The 20906-nt window shown below is 32.7% G+C and overlaps 3 protein-coding genes and 1 long non-coding RNA gene across 4 annotated transcripts; 1 reads left to right on the top strand and 3 right to left on the bottom strand.

Annotated features, from left to right (window-relative positions):
* Positions 1-366: 366 nt before the first annotated feature.
* Positions 367-3209, bottom strand: LOC122593888 (pollen receptor-like kinase 4). The gene is made up of 3 exons (XM_043766340.1): positions 2513-3209; positions 1404-1985; positions 367-1247 (listed from the first exon to the last, which is right to left on the bottom strand). Exons 1-3 carry the CDS (start codon positions 3204-3206, stop codon positions 619-621), a joined length of 1905 nt encoding a protein of 634 aa, XP_043622275.1. The 5' UTR covers positions 3207-3209; the 3' UTR covers positions 367-618.
* Positions 3210-3601: 392 nt separating this feature from the next.
* On the bottom strand, positions 3602-4479 carry LOC122590589. The gene is made up of 2 exons (XR_006322545.1): positions 4396-4479; positions 3602-3935 (listed from the first exon to the last, which is right to left on the bottom strand). It is a non-coding gene; the product is annotated as an uncharacterized LOC122590589 (long non-coding RNA).
* A 1138-nt stretch (positions 4480-5617) lies between these two features.
* LOC122593053 (GDSL esterase/lipase At1g09390-like) lies at positions 5618-9308 on the bottom strand. Its single transcript, XM_043765395.1, has 5 exons — positions 8956-9308; positions 7254-7439; positions 6525-6685; positions 6125-6395; positions 5618-6042 (listed from the first exon to the last, which is right to left on the bottom strand). The coding sequence occupies exons 1-5, from the start codon at positions 9206-9208 to the stop codon at positions 5813-5815; spliced, it is 1101 nt and encodes a 366-aa protein (XP_043621330.1). The 5' UTR covers positions 9209-9308; the 3' UTR covers positions 5618-5812.
* Positions 9309-11026: 1718 nt separating this feature from the next.
* LOC122591421 (glutathione S-transferase T3-like) lies at positions 11027-13223 on the top strand. Its single transcript, XM_043763691.1, has 3 exons — positions 11027-11114; positions 12156-12430; positions 12651-13223. Exons 1-3 carry the CDS (start codon positions 11027-11029, stop codon positions 13221-13223), a joined length of 936 nt encoding a protein of 311 aa, XP_043619626.1.
* Positions 13224-20906: the final 7683 nt, after the last annotated feature.

Below are 20906 nucleotides of genomic sequence, written 5' to 3'. Positions count from 1 at the left end.
TAAGCATGGTTTGCTCCTTGTCTAGAATATTTAGTAGTGAAACATCATATGACTTGATGAGTATTCTGTTTCTCATCATATTCCCCTGAGAGGTGATTTTATCTTGGCAGCATAGAGTTTTCAGTAATAAAAGTTACATGATGGCATTTTGTTAGGGATTTATTGTCCCCCAGGAACTGCATTAGAATCATTATAGGTAGGTTATTTCAGAGATTGAGTTATGAGGGAGGCATGCCTGAAATCTTGTTCTGGAAAAACTGGATCTTGTAACCTTTTAGCCAGATAAAATTACATTGACCGAAATCACACTATATGTAATTACATTTCACTGAAAATGATTTGGGAGATGCGTTTAGAAATATATATACTGCTCTTGAGATTGAGATACCCCAAATCAATACTCTTCCATAGCCCGTTAGGTGTTCCTTTAGCAACGAAATATGATAAATGACCTTCCGCTATCATCTCAGAAGCTGGTGGAATTTCAAGTTCATGGGCAACGCACTTCGGATTCATGAAAGCATTGCTCACAAACCAACAGTTTCCATCTTTTAAGTGATGAGTTGAATCAGTCATCTGTTGTTTTTAGTTGTAGTCATCTGAGTGTTGTCTTGAAAATCACTTGTCTAATTCACTACTATAAGTCGACAGAAAGTCATCTTCTGAACTATCTTTTTCTTTCAGTTCCTCAATCATCTCCACCACCTGTTTAATATCCATCCTCTTGTTGACGTCTTTTTCGCAGCAACTCAAACCAATTTTTAACAGTTTTATCATTTCCCCTTCATTGCTCCTATCAAATCCTGTCATTTCTTTATCAAGCATGTCAATGCTGGACTCCTGCTCAGCCAGAGAGTTGATGAAATCTGTAAGATCAATGTCATTCCCTTTGCTTTGGTGTAGAGTGTTAGGTGGGAGTTTTCCTGTCATTATCTCAAGGATCAAGATTCCAAGACACCATATGTCCGTTTTCTTTGAGATGCGCCCGAGTTGCTGGTACTCTGGTGATTTGTAGGCCATCATGAAATCACGTGCGTGTTCCAGATTAGTTACTGGAACCAACCCATAATCAGTGAGGCGTGGATCGTAATCCTTGGTGAGAAGGACATTAGAAGACTTGAGGTGACCATGAGGCACAATTAGGCTTGGTAGGTTAATGTAAAGATCTTGAAGTCCTTTCACTACTCCTTTTACTATCTTTAACCGTGTAGGCCAATCTGGGCTTCGTTTTTCATCAGACTGGTTGCCTGAGATCATAGTAACAAATGAAAATGTATCACATTTGGTTAGGATCCTGTAAGTATCATCTCAAAAGAGGTTATCTTTTATTCTTGTAGTCAATATACTTTGTTATAGCAAGGACTTAGCAAGGTGTCGTTATAAGATGAAAAGCAAAAACATACCATGGAGATGAAAGGACAAACTGATGTTGTCAACATATTCTGAAACCAAAAGCTTCTCATCTTTTCGATAATAGAAAGCGATGATTGGTTGGATGTTTGGATGTCTCAATCTGCCTAACTTTTTCATATGGACGTAGAACTCATCTTTCCCGAGATTATTCATTTGCTTGAACCTCTTTACAACCATCACTTTCCCATTTATGAGGGCAGTCTTGTAAGTGGATCCAAACATCCCACTTCCAAGGATCTCAGCTGAGGCCTTCAACAAGTCTGTAAGGTCAAACCTTTCTTCATCATCTGTCAAGAAAGTCAGTTTTATGGAAATATTCTTCTGATTGCCACTTTGAGTTGATGTTTCGCCTCTCTCCTGAGTGCTAAGGTTAGCTGATTCTGCCAGAACCATTGAACTGTTGTTTGGAAATCCTGCAGGAATTTCATGGTTTCGGTGGTGGATTAGGATTATAACTGCAACAATCACTGCTGCAACAGCTATTGCTACCGCCAGTGCTGTCACGATGATTGTGGCGGTGGAAGCTCCATCCCTTTGACATTCTCCCAATGGTGTTCCACAGAGTTCGTTGCCTATCCCATGAAGTGAAAAGCCATCACAAACGACAATCTCATATGATTCAAATTAACAGTTTTGTGTTCCTTTCGACAAAGGTCTTTAAATATGTTTATTCTCTGATTTTTGAATATCCAAATGTTTGTGGAGGGTGTTAATTTCCAACGAGCATTGGATGGTTTTCCATGAAAACATAAGATCTAATATGCATAGCATGGTCCCAGGAAGTGAAAAACCATCACAAAAGGACACTGTCAACATATGATTCAAATTAACAGTTTTGTGTTCCTTTCAACAAAGGTCTTTGAATATGTTTATTCTCTGATTTTGAATATCCAAATGTTTGCGGAGGGTGTCAATTTCCAACGAGCATTGGATGGTTTTCCATGAAAACGGAAGATCTAATATGCATAGCGTGGTCCATAACAATTACGCAACGAGTAATTACACGAATCAAAGGTACACATTTTTTATTGACATTCATATATAAAGAATTGTATATGATGAAAATTTAGAAAGATGAATTTGCAATAATGTAATTCACCTGAAAATTGGCTTGCAGGAAATTGTTGAAGCCCTAAGGGGATACGTCCACGCAAATGATTGTTGGCGAAATTGGCAATTGTTAGCTTACCTTGATCAAATTGTGGGAGTTCACCTTCAAATTGATTGTCTTGGAGCATCAACTCTTGTAGCTTAGGCAATCTTGGCAATGATCTAGGAATCTGACCCATGAGTTCATTATTTGCCAGATTTAGCTTTTTGAGCCATTTCAGTCCCTTGAAAGCATTGGCTGAAATTTCACCATGAAACTTATTATTCGACAACGTGATCTCTCTTATTCCATCAAGCATTCCAAATTCAGGGAAGGTACCCTCCAGGTTGTTGTTGTTGAAGCTTATGCTAACCAAAGATGACAATTCGTTCAAGATATTCGTGTCAATGTTGCCTCTAAGCCCTTTTCCCTCGAGTTCAAGGCCCCAAACGGTTCCATTGGTACAGAGAAGGCCTTCCCAATTTGCTACATTATTATTGCATGGGCTCGTCGTGGCATTCCATGTGATTAGGTTCTTGCCATTGACCAGGGAATTCTTGAACTCTATTAGCTTTTCTGTATCCGATCCATTCACAAGGTGGATGGTTGAAATGAGGACGAGAAGGATAAGGAAACGACTTAAATGGGCTATCATGGAACAAAAGGATGGAAGTGGTGCGCGCACATATAAGTGCGCGCCCATTGAAGGGGCTATTGCAGAAGGCAATGTTGGCTGCTGTCGGGGTTACAATTGACTTGAGAATGAAATTTGTATCTACGGGCAAAAAGAAACAACGATGACAGGTGACAAAGGAAGACATGGTAGAGAAAGAGAGAGAGATGCAGGAAAGATGCCAAGAATAGTTATTTCTGTCCTCATTTTCATGAGATTTATGTTGGTTTCAGAATTTCTAATCTGTTAGAGAAATTATTGGGTAGACTTTGTTCGTATTGCTACCAAGTATACCGATAGAAATCGATAGTTATGAGTTTGCGACCACAAGTTGCTTGAGTGTTTCACCATTTCTAAAAATAGGAATAGTTTGCCACCAGTAATACTTTTCACACCTTAATTATTTCATAAAAGGTCATTTAGAAAAGGGGATATAACTTAATTAATAATAACTAGATCAAAATCTAGATAAAACAGAAGTTCCAAATGTGACTACATTGCCCAAATTTTTAATAAATTTACTAGGATAGTTAAAATTCATTTTTGCACTGCCACTGGAATCTTGTTCTTCAAAAGCTTCATCAACTTTTGAGTCCAACAGTTACTGCAACTTCCGAGAACCGTTTTTTCTCTTTCGATATGCACCGACGAATCCCATAAGAAATAAGGGCACACAGTACCAGAACCATAGAAACCATTATCATAGACAAACAAATGCTCCCGTTTTTGCATTCTTTCATCTGGCAGTTTTGAATTTAACTGTAAATGTTTTTTAAAAATTCAATGTTAGCAAAAACAAAAAGGATATAAAATATTTAATAAAAAGATATAAAATATTTAAATATGGGAAATTACGCTTTTTGTCTCATGCAACGTCCAAGTTTGTTATCAGCATATCTTATACCGATTCGTATATGCCGTGTCATATATACTTGAACTCAAACACTCAAAAGGATAAAAAGAAAAAAACTATTCTTTTATAGTTACTAATATCATAGTATTATATTTTAATAATTTTATAAAATATAAAACTATCTCTGCCTCTGGTATTTGAAAAAACTGTCACTAAAAGTAATACTAAGTAGTAACTACCAACACACGTACGGTTTCAAATTTTGTAAACTTAAAAAACTTTAGCATATCAAAATCAACAAAATGAATCTGAATAGTAGCTAAATAAATTCAAATGAAATGGAAGAAAGATAAGTTAAGTATATACCTCAACCAAGTTGGCAGGAGAGGTCAGAAATAAATACTAGAATTGTAGGAGCAACAAACAAATGTTTACACACACACAAATTTGATATGATGCGAAGAGCATTTGTAATTGTCTAAATGATGGGTGCCTGTACATTTTATTTTATTGATTAGGAAATTAAATAAAAGCTCTTAAAAACACTAAATGAACATTTATTACTTGACTCATTGACGAATTGATTTGGAAAACTATATATGTTTTGAATGGTAATAGAAAACTAACAAGCTTTATATAAAACTACATAAATTGGTTATAAAAAAAAAAACAACTAACAAGCTATATTAATTGCAAATGAACTCTTGGTCTAACAGTCAGAAGGAGAAATTAGGGACTTTGTTTCTAGAAATTTCCGGGTTCAAAATTTAGGCATAATTGACACTAATTTGGAGTTACATCTTGTAGTTGTTGGGTTGACCCAATGAAATTTGTCGCTAAAAAAGCCATATTTCATCTCTCCTAATTTTGCAAGAAAAAAGCAAAATATGGACAGTGAGATCAAGAAAATCGGTGTTGATGGTTGACTTGAGTGAATCTAACTACTAAAGCCAACTTGATAATCAAAACATTCGAGCACATCGATCATGATCTATTGCAAGTTTCAACCTTACAAGTGAACATTCATGTCTAAACAGTAAACACTTAAATTGTTAACATAAGTTTGAACTTGAGCCGTTTAACTTGAAAATTTTGCTTAAAATATACTCGTAATACTCCGGTCTCCGTATATAACATCTTTTTGTTTTTCAAGAAAATATGAAAAATAGAAAATGGTGAAGAAACATGTTTTTCAATTTTGTTTTTCAAAAAAACATGAAAAACAGAGTTCAAATAAAACAGAAAACATTGTTTTTCACTTTTCAATGAAAATTTAAAAAACATTTTTTCTTATTATATAATTATTTTCCACTTTTCATTACCATTTTTTAAATTTTTAAAAGCTCAAATTGTTTTACATTTTCTAGTTTTGAACGCGTTTTTTCAAAATTTTAATTTGTAAACATCATCATTTTACTCATTTCTAGATGGGTCGGGATAGGGTTGAGGCAGGACACAAATTGCCAGCCTTATATCAGAGCCATTGATTTTTATATATATTTTAGTTGAATCACTATACACCTTTGGCACTTTAAATTGTGACGATTTTGTAATGGATGCCTTTAATGAAGAACCAGGACATACATGGTTATCAACCCAAGAACCAAATCTGGATATTCATTGTAGTTTTATAAGAAGGAAATACATTTCATTCGTTATGTAAAACTCATAAAGGAGAAGATTTCGAGTATGACAGATGGAACAACTCGAACGAAGCTACTTGCGTGGTAGACTCAGATATGCATATATATATATATATATATCTTAAAGGACTAAATTACAATCAGTGACAAAAGAAATCAAATGGCAAACGAGGCGTGGAATATTCTTGAGAAAGTATTTTTGCAGCCACTATGGAATTAGCTGCCTCGGTCAAATGTATCCCGTCCCAACTAATGAACTTAGATCCTTGAGCGCATGCTTGAGCAGCACCATGGCTACATGTGACATTTATGTTGTAGTTATATGGAGGCCCTCCGAAGCCACAACATGCCGTTAATGGGCTTGAAAAACCTATAGATAACGGAAGACAATATCATGTAAATATACATTGTGGCACATAATAGTGAAACTTTGATTAGGGTATTGAGCTTACCGTATTTGTTAGCATTTGCAATGAGGTCATACTTGATTGAGTAAATATCAACATAAATGATTGTTGAATCCTTCAATTCTGACCTCAATTGTGTGCACAAGTGGCGGAGTCCCTCATTAAACAAACTTGCAGCAGTGTTGTAGGTTGAAATACATCCATTTGGATCCAGTTGTGTAGTCGTTGGTTGAACTAACCAAAGTTTCTGAGGCAGACAACCCAGTGGACCAGTATTGTGAACCCAAAACTTTCTGCCACCATGATCGTGTAGAGTCTATGCAGACATAAAAGGAAACGGTAAGGAATATATAGCGCACAAGCTATACTGTTCATATCTTCTACTTCTAATCCTGGTTTTTTATCTTTCAAATCATAAGTATCTTTAACGGCTTAAATTACTCACCATTATGGCATTCTTGATTTCTGCAAGTACAGATGGTATTCTTTTGATCACCTGGGCATACGAATACTTCTTGGCAAACGCATCAGCAATGTCATTTTGGCCTATGTCGATAATATAAAGTGCACGTTGGAACCTATCATTACTGATCATATTTTGTGAACCTGGATACGGTTAAAAAGGGAAAACTGAGTGGTCAATCATAAATATTTAAGTTAGCATGAAACTTATGCAAGATGAGAGCAATCAAAGCTTGCATTAAAATAACCATCAGCATAGCAACAAGGCTGGGTGTTCTTGTAGTAGCTTAGCTTGCATCAATTTGTGTGGTTTATTACAACAAGAATTGGGTTGAAACAACATGGACTTAACAATAAGATGTTTAGACTTACTTTGCTTATGAATTTTTGATTTACTAAAATCATGTAGCAGAACAGTAAAATCATGTCACGCGGTCACGGTTTATGAACATGAACATTTAATAGATTTCCATTGATGTCAACAAAGAATGAACCAATATGGGATAAAAATGACCATTTTGGACCAAAAGGTGAAGCACTAAAGGGTGGGTTCCTGAATAGTCATGGGAAGAAAATTTGTACTTTACACTTTACTTGAATGACAAGCATGCTAGTGGATGAGAAATCATATAAAGACAGAAACAATGTGTGATATAAGCAACAATTTCTTTGAGAAAGCTCAAGAGTGAACATAAAAGATTATGTGAATTACCTGCGGCAAAAAGCTCATCAGACCTGGACTTGAAGTGAAGGAACTGCATAAGTTGAACGTTTAAAGCAAATGGTACGAACTTAGGGAGCGTCGAGGACCCGACCACAGCAAAGTTGGCCCCATTTGAAAATGTTGAACCCAATGACTCCAAGTATGGAGGCAAAAACTTTGCTTTCACACTTTGACCTGCACCCAATCACCATACAAACATTGGCATTTATCAAACCAATCTGATCCACAAAATTTAAGCTATAATGATTTTATTCAGATATTAAATACTTCCCACATATTTACACATTTATTCTCGACACGAGTTGAAAGCATAACCTCATGGGCACACAATTAGCTGAAATACTGCTAGGCCAAAGACCCTTTAGTAGAAACAAATCATGATTGAATTAGTTAAATGTAAGTACCACACTTTCTACTATAAGAAAAAGTATCACCCATCAATTTATTGTAAGTTATGACTCTTACAATGGCTAATAACACAAATAGTAACTCAGTGTAATAGTGGGTGTTAAATTTACATTAACATGTTTTGGTGGGATGAGTAAATTTGGCTACTTTTTTTTTTTTTTGAACGGCATTCTATCCTCCTACTACTCCTACTCCTAAATTACACGTATGCCTGGAAACTAGGACTCTCGAAAAACTCCTATTAAACTCTCACAAATGTGGGAAGTGGGACTCGAACCCAAGTGGATCCTCCCAAGGTCGAAGACCTTACCAATGGGCCACCAACCCCATTGGCTGACTACTTTCTTTTTATCTACCCCTTTGGTAGATCCACATTACATACTCCCAACTTATCTTTTGTTTGTTTTATAAACAATGCCTAAATCATCCTACAATTTGTGCATACTTCATCCTCTTACACATACAAATGTTTGATGTGACAAATTGACGATGTGTTGACACTCGTTTCTCTCACTTAATCTCATTATTTCATTTTTACATAAGCCATCATCATATGAGTTGGAGGATTAGTAGACATAAAATGTACAAGGAAAGATCATTTCTCTTGTTCTATTTTATAGATCTATATAGAGAACGTTTTGAGTACTTAATAGCTTAATATTCTTAAAAAGATTGCAGCATGAGTTGTGCGGCATGCGCAGGTCGGTAAATTTGATTTCAACATCCATTTTTAATCTAATGTAAGAATTATGTATAGTGCTTATTTTACTAATAAGAGATCTTTTACAATGTGCAATGGGTAAATTTGGTATTTAAACAAAAAGTGATTAATTAAACACTAACATTTCCATTTAAATTAATCAATGATTTCCATATAAAGATGTATAAATTTTTTGATTACATGATATGATAGCTAAGTATTTATTAACGGATGGTGTATCCCAACCAAATATTTTGGTATCCCAACCAAAATAGTGTGAGCCCCATATTTGTAATGGCAAATTGGTAAAGTTAAAGCAGGCCCCCTGTCATTAATAGTCTGGTTGGGTTACTAAAAATATGGTCGGATACCAGGCGCCTTTATTAAATGACAATTAAAATAATATCCAACAGCGTAATTATACACCACTACCAATACCAAAAATAACAAGAAAAAAAAAAAAACATTATCTTATACCAACAAAAACTAATCAACAAAAAACTACATTTACTAATGTCGGTGGCCCCTCACATTTAATTTAAATTTAATAATCACGGGAGTAAAAACAAAGAAGAAACTTACATAGGAAATCGATGATGAGACGGCCATCAGAGAGACGACCAGTGGGTTTGCCAAAAAAAGTACGGCCGTAGGGAGAAGCGACGGAGTAACCAAGACCGGCGACAAGACCACCGGTGTCGGAGTTGGAATCACCAAAGTTGAAAATGAGAGGTTTGTTGGTACATAACAAAGATTCAGTGGAGTTGGTAAGTAAAGAAATGATGATTATAATAAGAGTTGTGGAAAAGATAGAGATGGAGTTGAGAGAAGCCATTGATTGATTGATTTGAGTTCACTTTTACTGCATCACTTTCACTAGTACTACTGCTCCTGCTTCAATGGCATTCTGTAATTAAGTACCTTTTGAGCTTCTACTTTACTTTCATTTTTTCTTTTTTATGTTTTTTTTTTATATATCTATAGTACTTATTAAAGAAAATACTCCATGTTGAAAGTTACATAGGAAAATGTCTAAAATACCTTTCCATGTAATATTTTCATCTACCACCCTTAAGATATATAATATTTTTACTTAGCGCTAAAATATTTTTTGATTAAATTACCCCTTAACATTAATGATTAAGTTATACTATCAATCCTTTATTTTTTAAAATATCCCCACTAATAATCTATATCAATCGACGTCTCATCTACCACAAATAGTCGCATCTACCACCACATCGTCGCCGCCACGACTACCGCCGCATTGCGCGGGTAACGTTCTAGTATTTATTTATGGGTCTCGGACTTGAAAGTGAGAGAATGGACTATTAATTAATACTTTATCTGTCTCATAGTCTTTTTTTTTTTTTTAACTTTGATCGTAAATATTTTTCTTTGTATCATGTAACATTTGATAACTGATTGAGTTTAAAACGTACTTTTCATTTATATAACTTCCATCAAGTAATATTTAACACAAATAAAGATATTTACTGTTAAAATCGGAAGGAAAAGACTTGATCAGTCAAAATTGGACAACTAAAATAGGACGTGGAAGTAATAACTTTTGGTTTTTAATAGATTTTGTTTTAAAAAAGAATTGCCAAAGAAAGTATTTTAATTTGGATAGTGATGTTTTAGTGAGGCTTAAATAAAAATTCATTCAGAGAAAAAAAAACAACCGAATTTTTTTTTTCTTTTATAACTAATTGCTTAAAAGTACTTCATTTTGGATGTTGGCACGTATTGACCCCTTAACCGGGAGGAGTGAAATTTCCGCCGGTCGAGGTATGTTGGGCCGAAATTAAAACGTCGTTCACAGGGGCCCGCGTTATAAAGATCAACTACAAGGCATCTGGAATAAAATTTTTCACACATTACAAATACATTACTTAAAACACTTAACACTATTAAAACTTAAAACACTACTTAAAACAAAAAATACATACTTTTTCACACATTACAAATCGACTTAGTTGATGTTGTCGTCCATCCAAGTAGGGTCGTACCTCTTCACTTTATCCACGGTTTTGTCTTCATAGCAAAGTTGGAAAAACATGTCGGTCCACGTGCATTAGGCTCTCAAGGTGTGACCACCATCATTAGGATCTTTAATGTTGACCTTCATCTTTTTGAAATATTAACATTCAAATGGAAACTCTGTCCCAACGCATGTGTTTCACGAATCTGTTATAAACACCAGATTCGTTTCTATCGTAGCTTTTTCGTCACAACAGAGATTTTTGCTTAATGTAAGGTGTCCCTCAGTGATATGGATCATGATGAGTACATTCATCTTATCAATGGTCATACATGGTCGAACGAGGACTTAGTTTGATGTCGATGCCATTTATAAGTGAAATAGTAGTTTAATGTTGAAGAAAAAGATTCAAACTTGGCTTTGGTTGGGTCAAATGAAATGTCCATGTATAAATAGAGTGAATTTTACTAATGGGATAAATATTTTGATTTTTTTTTTCATTTAAAGGACTATAGGCATAAATATTTTGAATTTGGTCATTTCAACGACTAAACATTTTGAATGTCAAAAGATATACATTTATTTTTATGTAAAAATAATAATAAAATTATTATGGATTTAGTGAAGAATAGGTTCTTAGGGGGAAGGGAGTGGTGGACGGCATGATGGATGGCATGCCATGCCGCCGAGGGAACACCGGCGACATCCCTGCGGCATGGCAGCGGCATGGTGGACAACGGCATACAAGCCCTGCGAGGTATGGAGCGTATGTGTGTGGGGACCAGGCAATTGTGGAACGTTGGAGCATTAAAAAAAAAAAATTTGTCCCTTTGACCAAAAAAGAGCTGTTGGGTTTAAAAAAAAAACCTCTTCAAAATACATCCTCTTTTTCTATATAAATACATCCTTCTTTTTCTCAACAAACACAACAATAAAACTATATCCCTTTACTCAACTAAACACATTTTCTACTTTCACAAAATCATCCATGGATTCAAGGAGGGTGAAAAATGTTCGAGGTCCGCCGGCACCGCCGTCACGAGGCAACTTTCGTGTACCATGAAGAGTTGAAACGCCTCAATATCAACCTCAACAAGTCGACCCCTCACAATACTGTATTCCCGACCCACCACCGACTACTCAACCTCAACAAGTCGACCACTCACAATACTATATTCCCGACCCACCACCGACTACTCAACCACAATATCATTACGCCTCATAATCTCATACGTCGTTTTTTCCCCCTCCTCCACGCGCAATGCATCCCTCTCCCCCGCGCGCAATGATTCCTCCTCCAAGTACCCGCGTCCAAGATTACGAGTGGTACCAAACGGCCGAGATTGATTTGGAGTCGTTCGATCCATTTGATCGCTCAACGAATCCTCCTCCCCCTACCCGCTCGCGTCCACCGACTCCCCTCCCCACCGATGATGAGGATGACGCCATTCCCGATACACAAAAAGTTCAAATAGGTATTAAACTATATATATTTATTTACGGTTAATATTTATATATATATGTTAATATTTATTTGTATGTATATATAAATATACTATATATTTACAGTTTATATATATATATATGTTAATATAATATTTATTTATAAGTATATATAATATTTACGGTTAATATGTATATATATATGTTAATATTTATTTGTATGTATATATAAATATACTATATATTTACGGTTTATATATATATATGTTAATATAATATTTATTTGTAAGTATATATAATATTTACGGTTAATATGTATATATATGTGTTAATATTTATTTGTATGTATATATAGTGGAAGAAGTTGCACCGAAAAAGAAGTATACAAGATGGGCTGACAAAAAGAAATGGATGCAAGAAGAAGAGGCGGCGTTGGCACAAGCGTGGATTCATATTTTCACATGTAGAGTAGTCGGTAATGAACAAGGACGGGATAAGTTTTGGGAGCGAATTTTGGAGCATTTCTCGAAGGAGTTGGATGGTACAACTCGAACAAAGGATAGCCTCAACACCAAGTGGAGCAACATGTGTACGACAATATCAACGTTCAATGGATGCTTCATCCAAGCGGTATTTATAAATTTATATATTTTATTTACGTTTATTTATATATTTAATATATATATATATATATATTGTTTATTTAATTGTTAGTATTTAATATTATAAGTTTATTGTTAGTATTTGTTAATTGTTAGTAATTGTTAATATTTAGTATATATATGCATTATTTAAGTTTAAGTTTATTTTGTTAATTTAGTAATATTTGTATTTATGTTGTTAATGGTAGGATGGTGTAAAGAATAGTGGATGTGATGATATAAATGTGATGACTGAGGCGTTGAAGGACTACAAAATAAGAACCGGGAAGGAGTTCACGAGTATTGCAGCTTGGAAGGTTGTGAAAGATGAAGCAAAGTGGAAGGAAACAGTTCAAGTTGGGCAAACATCTTCGGCTCATTCGGATAAGCGAAGAAAGTCGTCAGAAGGAGGCAATTATGAGTCGTCTAGTAACAATGACGATGCCACTGTGTTGCCGGATTTGAATGAGTCAAGCACTCCTAGTAGTCGGCCAAGAAAGGGCCGAAAGAATGTGGGGCCGTCGTCGTCAAAGGGGGGAGGTTATTTTTCAGCTTTTACGGAGGAGTATGCGGAGAAGAAAAGGCAAAATATGGAGGAAGCGAACATGAAGAAGCAAGCATTGTTGGACTTACAACTCGAGCATCAAACTACCAAGACCAAGAGGAGTGACTACAAGTTTTTCAACACCCCACACGCGACATCCGATCCAAGAAGCAGAGAGTGGGCGATTGAGCAAAAGCGGGAAATTGCGGCGAAGTATGGATGGGAGTTTAATGAGTGATTATTATGTTGTTTAATCTATCGTTTATGTTGTTTATGTGTCGAACATTTTAATTTTTATTTGTCTAAATTTGTAATGAACATTGTTTAATTTTAATATGTATGGTTTATGTTTTAATTTTTATGAAATATTGAAAATATGTTTTTATTAAAAAAGAAAAAGTTTGATTAAATTAAATGAAAAAGAAAAAAAAAATTGGGAGGAATGGAGAAGTCATGAATGCCATTAAAAATAGTTGGGAGGGATGAAAAGAAAAATTAAGTTGGATAAAAATGATTGGTGGAATTTGGGAGGGATGGAGATTTCAACTACACCATTCCCTTCCCCCTTATAACTAGTGGGTGTTTTGGGAGTTTTCTAAGAGAATGAAAAGATGATGTTGTGCTGATGTGGTTAGAAGATTAAGAGAATAAGTGATAAAGAGGAGGTCCTTAGGGGCAAGAGTGCAGTTGGCAAAAAAAATCGGCAATTTCTATTGGCAAGCATTGGCTTTTTGGCTTCTTTGTACCCTATTAATTGGCAAACGTCAACACTTTCTATTGGTTTCTTCTATTGGCTATATTTGGTTGATTGTGACAAGATTTGGCACCAAAAATTAACATACAAGATTCCCTTTTTTTTAAATTTTTTCTTGTATTGTCTATTTTTGGCAACATTTGGCATCATTTACACCGTTGAATTTGGCTTTTTTTTATACAAATTTTGGGAAATTTTGTTAAAGCCATGTTGCATCTTCCTATTGATTCAATTACTTTCAAAAAATGTCAATTTACCACAAAATGACACTACATCGTTGCTCCTTATAACAAATGACCCAAGGACTAGAGCTGGTTACATGGGGGTGCTGGTGAGCCAGACCCACCTCTCTTGGGGGCCCATAAATTTTTCATAGGTTTTTCTATACAAATATAATTTTTAGTTAAGAGTCTCTAAATTAAACGTTTATGTATTTTTAGACTTGACATAGTGACACCCTCTTTGTATTTGACCCACTGACCACTGTTTTGTATCAAAGGTATAGTTTCAAATTTTCATTTTTCAATACTTTTCAAATGTATAATTCCTTTTTAGATAAGTTTATCATAAACATTCTCAGCCACATTGCTTTAATGTTAAAAAACATGATAATGATAATGTTAATGATAGTGTTAAAGATGTTGATGTTAATAATGTTGATGCAAACGTGAAATATATTTTTGTTATACTTTGTTCTTATTGTCGAAAACATTTATCGTCATAATATTATATTATTATATTTTACTATTGACTCGCTAATTCAAAGGCTCATTTTTTTTCCTCGAGCCAGGCTCCGAAGACTTTTTATATTCTCAAAGAGGGCATTGCCAAGGACATGCATGATATGACAACTAAAGTACGCCCACAGCCGGCTTAACTATATATATATATATATATATATGTATGGTGGCTATCAAATGAGAACCAAATTAAAATAAGAACAAATGAGAACACTTAAAAACTACATTTTGATGCATTAAAAGTCCATAAAACTGACATAGTGCATAACTAATTATCATTATTTAAGTGTTTAAGAACACATTGATCCGTCAAAATCGAAAAAATCACGTTTTTTGTTGGATGCATCATTTTGATGAATATGCATCCAAGATGGATGTACAAAACAAAAAACATGATTTTTTCGATTTTGACGAATCAATAAACACTTAAATAATGATAATTAGTTATATACTATGTTAGTTTTATGGACTTTTAATGCATCAAAATGATGTTTTTAAGTGTTCTCACCGGATACATATATATATATATATATATATATATGGTTAGGCATGAGTCTAAGGCCCCCAAAATATAAAGGCCTCCTTTTATATATTTTAGGCTTAATCTTTTAAAGTTTAGTCTTTTGTCTTATATGTTAGTATTATACAAGGGTAACAAGATTGTCTAAGAAAACAAATAGGCGAATAAAATTTATGGCTTCGTGACTAACTCTTAGAAAAAAAGACACCACACAAATGAAGTTACAACCTTCAACGGAAAAAAGAAAAAAAAAACTAACTATTAAAAAATCAAAAAATCTGACAGCTGATTTTCACTCTGATTTCCAACAATGAGTTAGTGATTAAATATTGATTATATGAAAGACTTTCTCCTAACAAACGGTGCAAAATTTTGCTTCTTTGCGTTCTTATCACATAACAGCCTAGTATATAAGATGAATTATTTTTCTTCCTACTTTTTGTGTTTACTTTAAGTTGTATGTTAATCAACTAGGTCCCCAAATTTAATCTCGTTTAAGGCCTCTCAAAAAGTTTAAGGCGGCCTGAGTACGCCTAAGGAAATCTTTAGTATCAACTAGTTATTGACCCCGCGCGTTGCCGCGGGTACGTTTTTTATACAATAAAGTTTTGGCAAATTTATATCAAATATTCGAACTCAAACTTTAAAAATGACAATTTACCATCTAGCAATAACATTAAAAAATATTAGAAAGAAATAATAAGTCGTATAAAAACACAAAATATAACTATATTAATGCTTTAAATGTTTCATGAATGTAAGACTTAAGCATGATGAAAATTACTATATATTAAAAACGTTATATATATGTATAAAAAACGGAAGAAAATAATCAAAAACCAAATCTTTAAAAGTTAAACCATAACTGTGTGCAAATTGTATGATGAAAACCTGAGAACCCAAAAATTTAGTGTCAATAAAAATGAAAACGAAATTTTTTGTGGGATACAAGTTAAAGATGAAAATTTTAATTAAAAAAAAATAACTAAACGTGTAGCAATACAATAAAAATAATGTAAAAGAATTAATATTAAGATGTATAAAAACAACATGAAGGTAAGACGTAACGATGATAAAAGTTATTGTATAATGAAAACGTTATATGTATAAAAAGACAAATGAAAATAATCAAAGACTAAATGTTTAAAAGTAAAACCGTAACTGTATGAAAGTTATTTGATAAAAACATGAGAACCTAAAAGTTAGTGTCACAAAAATGAAAACGAAAACTTTGATGCGGGGTAAATGTTAAAAAATAGAAATTTTAGGGGGTTAAAACGAAATTTGGTTAAAATTTAGGAGGGTAAAACGAAATTTAGTTAAAATTAGCGTGTGTTTTAAAAGCTTGTACATTCCACGCATAAAGTACTTGTACATTTACATAGATTTTTAATATATATGTATATATATAAAATTGGAGAACACCTAAGAAGTCCAATGGGCTTAATTCATTTTAAAAGTTATAATACATAATGGTTTTTTTATAATTCAATTTAACCATTTATTTGTGTGATCGATCCGAAATTGGACTGCTACAGTGGCGGCTCAAAACTGGCTTCGTTGGCTTCTAACCGACTTAGTTGTGTAGGATCCACAGTAATTTTTTGTCTTATTCGAAGTGGTAATTTCGTAATTACCATGAACTCAATGCCGAATAAAAAACTACAGAAATGCAGCAACATATATGTACATATATATATACACATATATACAATCAAACAAACAGTCTGAAAAATGAACACCCACAACCAGGAAGAAGCACCGCCTTCAGCCACTACCGGCTTCTATTAATCGCAGCTGACAATCACCGAAAACAGACGATGCCGACCACCAGTCTCCTTTCATTGCGATGAACAACCAATTTTCATATCAGAAACCCTACAACACTCACATTTCAAACTTCAAACCTAATTCAAAAAGTAATTAATTAACTTATATATTAAAAATGCAATGTCGATTCTGCTCACATGATTCAACTTCCAAAGTCATCCAGATGTAAAATGAAAAAAAAAAAATTCAAAAAAGAAGGATGAAGAATACTCTTGTGGTGTTACAGCAGCAGTGTCTTAGGTGGTGGTCACCATCGGATTCGGATGATGATGAAGTGGTAGTGTCGGTGTTGATTCACCACTTTTTGAGTACAACCGGTTGTACAACCGTTTCTACATAGGTTTAATAGAAAATAAAAAGAAAAAAAAATCATATTTTACCATCATCAAGACATTAACCTCCTCAATCCTCATCAACATCAATAACATCGATAGATCTGAAAACAAAGTAAAGAAATATACGAATCTGCTGGCGGAATGTAAGGCTGATTTGCAGATAGGATATGCAAATGGTCGGCGATGTGACCGACTGTCGGCGTTCAACACCTTCTATCGCCGACGTCACCATTTTCCGGTGGCCCCCAACCACAAACAAATATAGAATGGTTTCATGTTCTTTCATCGATTGGTTAAAGGAACCGCAAAAAGATAATTACATAGCAAAAACTTGAGGAATCCATTAAACTACTTTGGAGAAGAGAAAATAGATATATAGAAAGACAGTAAAAATGAACTTCCATCGGAAATGATAAAGAAGGAGTCCACAGTTTTCTGCCTTTCTTAATACCATTTGCAACTTATCTAGATACGTGGCTTCCATTCCCAGAAACCTAGATATTGTACGTACGTGGCTTTTCATGTTTAAAAAAGGTATTTTCAGAAGGTTTATATTATAAGGATATGTAGCAATAATCTTTTATTTTATAGTAAACAAGGTGGAGATAAAAAAGACATTTGACAATAAAAATATTCTACTTAGAAAACGAAAAATATTAATCGTGTATCTAAAAACTAAACTTTACTTTGTTGACCCTTAATTGATTGGTTTCGGAGAATGTCATTGTATCATCTAACAAACGGATATTTTGTAGCTCAGAAACGTAATATAATTCGATTTTGCATTGCACATACTTAATATTTCAAATGTACGTAAGTTGAGATTTACATGGCAGATAATAGTCATATATCAAAAAAAAAAAAGTCAATTCCGCAGTGAAGCGCGGACGGAATATTTCTAGTTAAAAATAAAACATATCTTTAAATATATATAAAAGAGAAACTTTAATTCAAAATTAGTGAAGTATGGACCCTTAGATGAAGTTCAATTTTTAGTTAAAGTCATTAGATCAAATGATGATGTTATATACCTTATTTAACTTTTTTAGATTTAATTTTTTGTTAATAAATTTAAAGTATTATTATTTCCTTATTTAAATTTGTAGACATTAATTATTAATGTTTCTAAAGATATAATTATGGAAACTAATATTATTATAATTTATATCATTTTTTATTTTAAATTTTAAACTTAATCTTTTTACAACAAAATTTTATTTTTAATGTAATACGTTTTTGTTTATTTATATTATTGTATATGATTTTTATCATATAACGAATAAAATTTTGTTATAAAAATTTTTGTATAAGATTTTTATCATATAACGTTTTTATTAAATCAATGTTTTGGAAACCGGACCGAATGTCAAATTATATGAAAATTGATATGATATTATGATATTATGTTAACTTAGATTAACACAGCATGTGATATATAAATTGATAATTAAGTTGCTTAGTAATTTCAGTGTATATCTAAATTATTCGAGCAAAATGTTAATAGAAAAGTACAATGACAATGCAGACATACCCGGATTAATTAAAAAACATCCAAAAGAACGAAAACTTACTTAGCAAGACTTTTAATAGATGATGTATCCATTTTTCAACTGTCTGGTCATTGGTAACCAAAATCAAAACGATCACAAATGTAAGTTCATGTTTTTTATTGGTTTAATTCTTACCTGTTTAATATTTGCCAATTTATGATATTCTAAAATTTTAACATGTCATTAACTATATATGTTTCTTGCGTATCACACGATAAAACATATTGAAATATGAAAATATTGTCATCCAAAAATGTATTGTGTTAAAATTGGTTAGTATGATATATACGTCATGTTTTTGTATATGGTGTAAATTTAATTCTAAATACGGCAAAATATTCCCTGAGTTAAAGACTGATTTTATTATAACCATAATTTTAACCATAAATTTATGGTTAAATTAATAGATAATATTATTGAGCTTAAATTTGTCGCTATAAAAAAAAGTAGTACGTATGTTGAAAAATGTTGATATATGAAATGGTTAATACTGTATATAGTTGGTAGGTTATGTTTGCTGTAGTTTTATATAATGACGATGTAAAATTAGATATAGATAAAGCATGTTTATCTAATGTAATAAAATGAAAAACTCAAAAATATATTACCCCATATATCTATTAAAACAATATGACAATTATAATAAAGTTTATGATATTATCCATCTAACTCAAAATGAGTATTCATAGTAAAAATGACATGCAATATAAAAGTATTGATACATGTCATTCGATGACAACTTTACTTTTAAATACTTTTTGCAAAGATATGTAATATATTTATGTGCAACAATTATTAAAGATATTACGATTAAAATAAAAGAAATTGCATAATAGAATTAATTTAAAATATTATTTAATAACTATTAATTATGTTTTTGTGAACACTTTATATATTTATCTCACGTATTACGTGAGAAAATAATCTAGTTATAAATATGATAATAATAAGAATAACAATAACAACAAAAACAAAACTTCTCTTCATGATTAACTATATATTCTAATACAATTAGTGGAATCTTTATTGAGAATAAAGTTTCTATTCGTTTAAACAATAAGAATGTGCAGAAAAGTTGATGTTAATTATATCCTACATATTACATAACTAAACCTTTAAGTTTTGTTGTTTTTTTTTATTTATATTTCAAGAAATATTCTGCTGGTAAATTATAATCACCTGATATTTGACAGTATTTTTTAAACGGAAGTTCAAAAAATAAGACTCTCTGTATCATATTTTCTCCGCTTATACTTGTTGAAGTGGTGGTTATACATATGCTTTTAGATTAATTAATAATTATGCTCCAAAGTTTAAACCTTAGGCTACTTTACTCTTTTGGGTCCTTTAAATGGACCATGATGATCATTGTCTTCGTATATTCTATATTGTAAAGCACACAAGCACTTGCCAGATACATCCTGGACACAGTTATCCTTGTTTTAAAACAATAAATAATTGCAAAGTCTACATTTTATTATATTAAAAGAAAAAAGTATGTATGAAACTGTTATACACCAAATTTGAGTGAAAAATCCATCACATACGAATATTTTAATATTTTGAATAAATGTTTGACCCCTATGATATTTATGGTTTAAAAAAAAGTATGTGAGGGGTTTTTCACTCAACTTAGATGACTAACAGCCTCATATTTCATTTTCCAATATTAAAATGTCATTATAATTGTAAGGTGTGACTATATATATAATATTATAATTATAAAGTGTCATTCATGTTTGCTAAAGGATAAGATCTAGACCTCCGTTGTTATAAACTTATAACCTGACTTAATTAGCCAGGGTTTTAAGACGCAAGCTTTGACCAAGTTTAAATTTAATTAAAGGAAGCAACAAATAGTAATAACAACTATGATTCCATCCAATACGGGTATGAATTGGTTGTAATTTGATCCACATTATGTGTTGATAAATAGTCTTTTGTGAAGTACATTTCATCCACAAAATGGCTTATGTCTATTCTTTATGTATATTATTTGCTTCATATATTTATTTGTTTGTTGATTTCGAATGATGTCTCACAACGTGGTTTTTATTTTCCAAGAATCGAATCGCCCAACGTGGTTATTATTAAGCATTAAACTATATATGGAGTCGCCATCTATGACCAGATTAGAAAATGCAGCAACTGGATGCAAGAGTATACTATAAGATAGCATATGCAATCACATA

This window comes from Erigeron canadensis, chromosome 3 (genome assembly GCF_010389155.1).
Source record: "Erigeron canadensis isolate Cc75 chromosome 3, C_canadensis_v1, whole genome shotgun sequence".
NCBI lineage: Eukaryota > Viridiplantae > Streptophyta > Magnoliopsida > Asterales > Asteraceae > Erigeron > Erigeron canadensis.
The sequence above is the reverse complement of the archived record's forward strand: the minus strand, read 5'-3'. Positions and strand labels throughout refer to the sequence as shown.

Excerpts from the sequence above, each read along its gene's own strand:
- LOC122593888 (XM_043766340.1), bottom strand. The coding sequence starts at position 3,206 with ATGGGCGCGCACTTATATGTGCGCGCACCACTTCCATCCTTTTGTTCC. Across the intron at positions 1,986-2,512 it reads TCCTGCAAGCCAATTTTCAG|GCAACGAACTCTGTGGAACA; the intron begins GTGAATTACATT and ends TTCATGGGATAG. Across the intron at positions 1,248-1,403 it reads TTTGTCCTTTCATCTCCATG|GCAACCAGTCTGATGAAAAA; the intron begins GTATGTTTTTGC and ends CTATGATCTCAG.
- LOC122593053 (XM_043765395.1), bottom strand. The coding sequence starts at position 9,208 with ATGGCTTCTCTCAACTCCATCTCTATCTTTTCCACAACTCTTATTATA. Across the intron at positions 7,440-8,955 it reads TCTCATCATCGATTTCCTAT|GTCAAAGTGTGAAAGCAAAG; the intron begins GTAAGTTTCTTC and ends GATTGGGTGCAG. Across the intron at positions 6,396-6,524 it reads AAATCAAGAATGCCATAATG|ACTCTACACGATCATGGTGG; the intron begins GTGAGTAATTTA and ends ATGTCTGCATAG.
- LOC122591421 (XM_043763691.1), top strand. The coding sequence starts at position 11,027 with ATGGCATGCCATGCCGCCGAGGGAACACCGGCGACATCCCTGCGGCAT. Across the intron at positions 11,115-12,155 it reads CGGCATACAAGCCCTGCGAG|TGGAAGAAGTTGCACCGAAA; the intron begins GTATGGAGCGTA and ends ATGTATATATAG. Across the intron at positions 12,431-12,650 it reads ATGGATGCTTCATCCAAGCG|GATGGTGTAAAGAATAGTGG; the intron begins GTATTTATAAAT and ends TGTTAATGGTAG.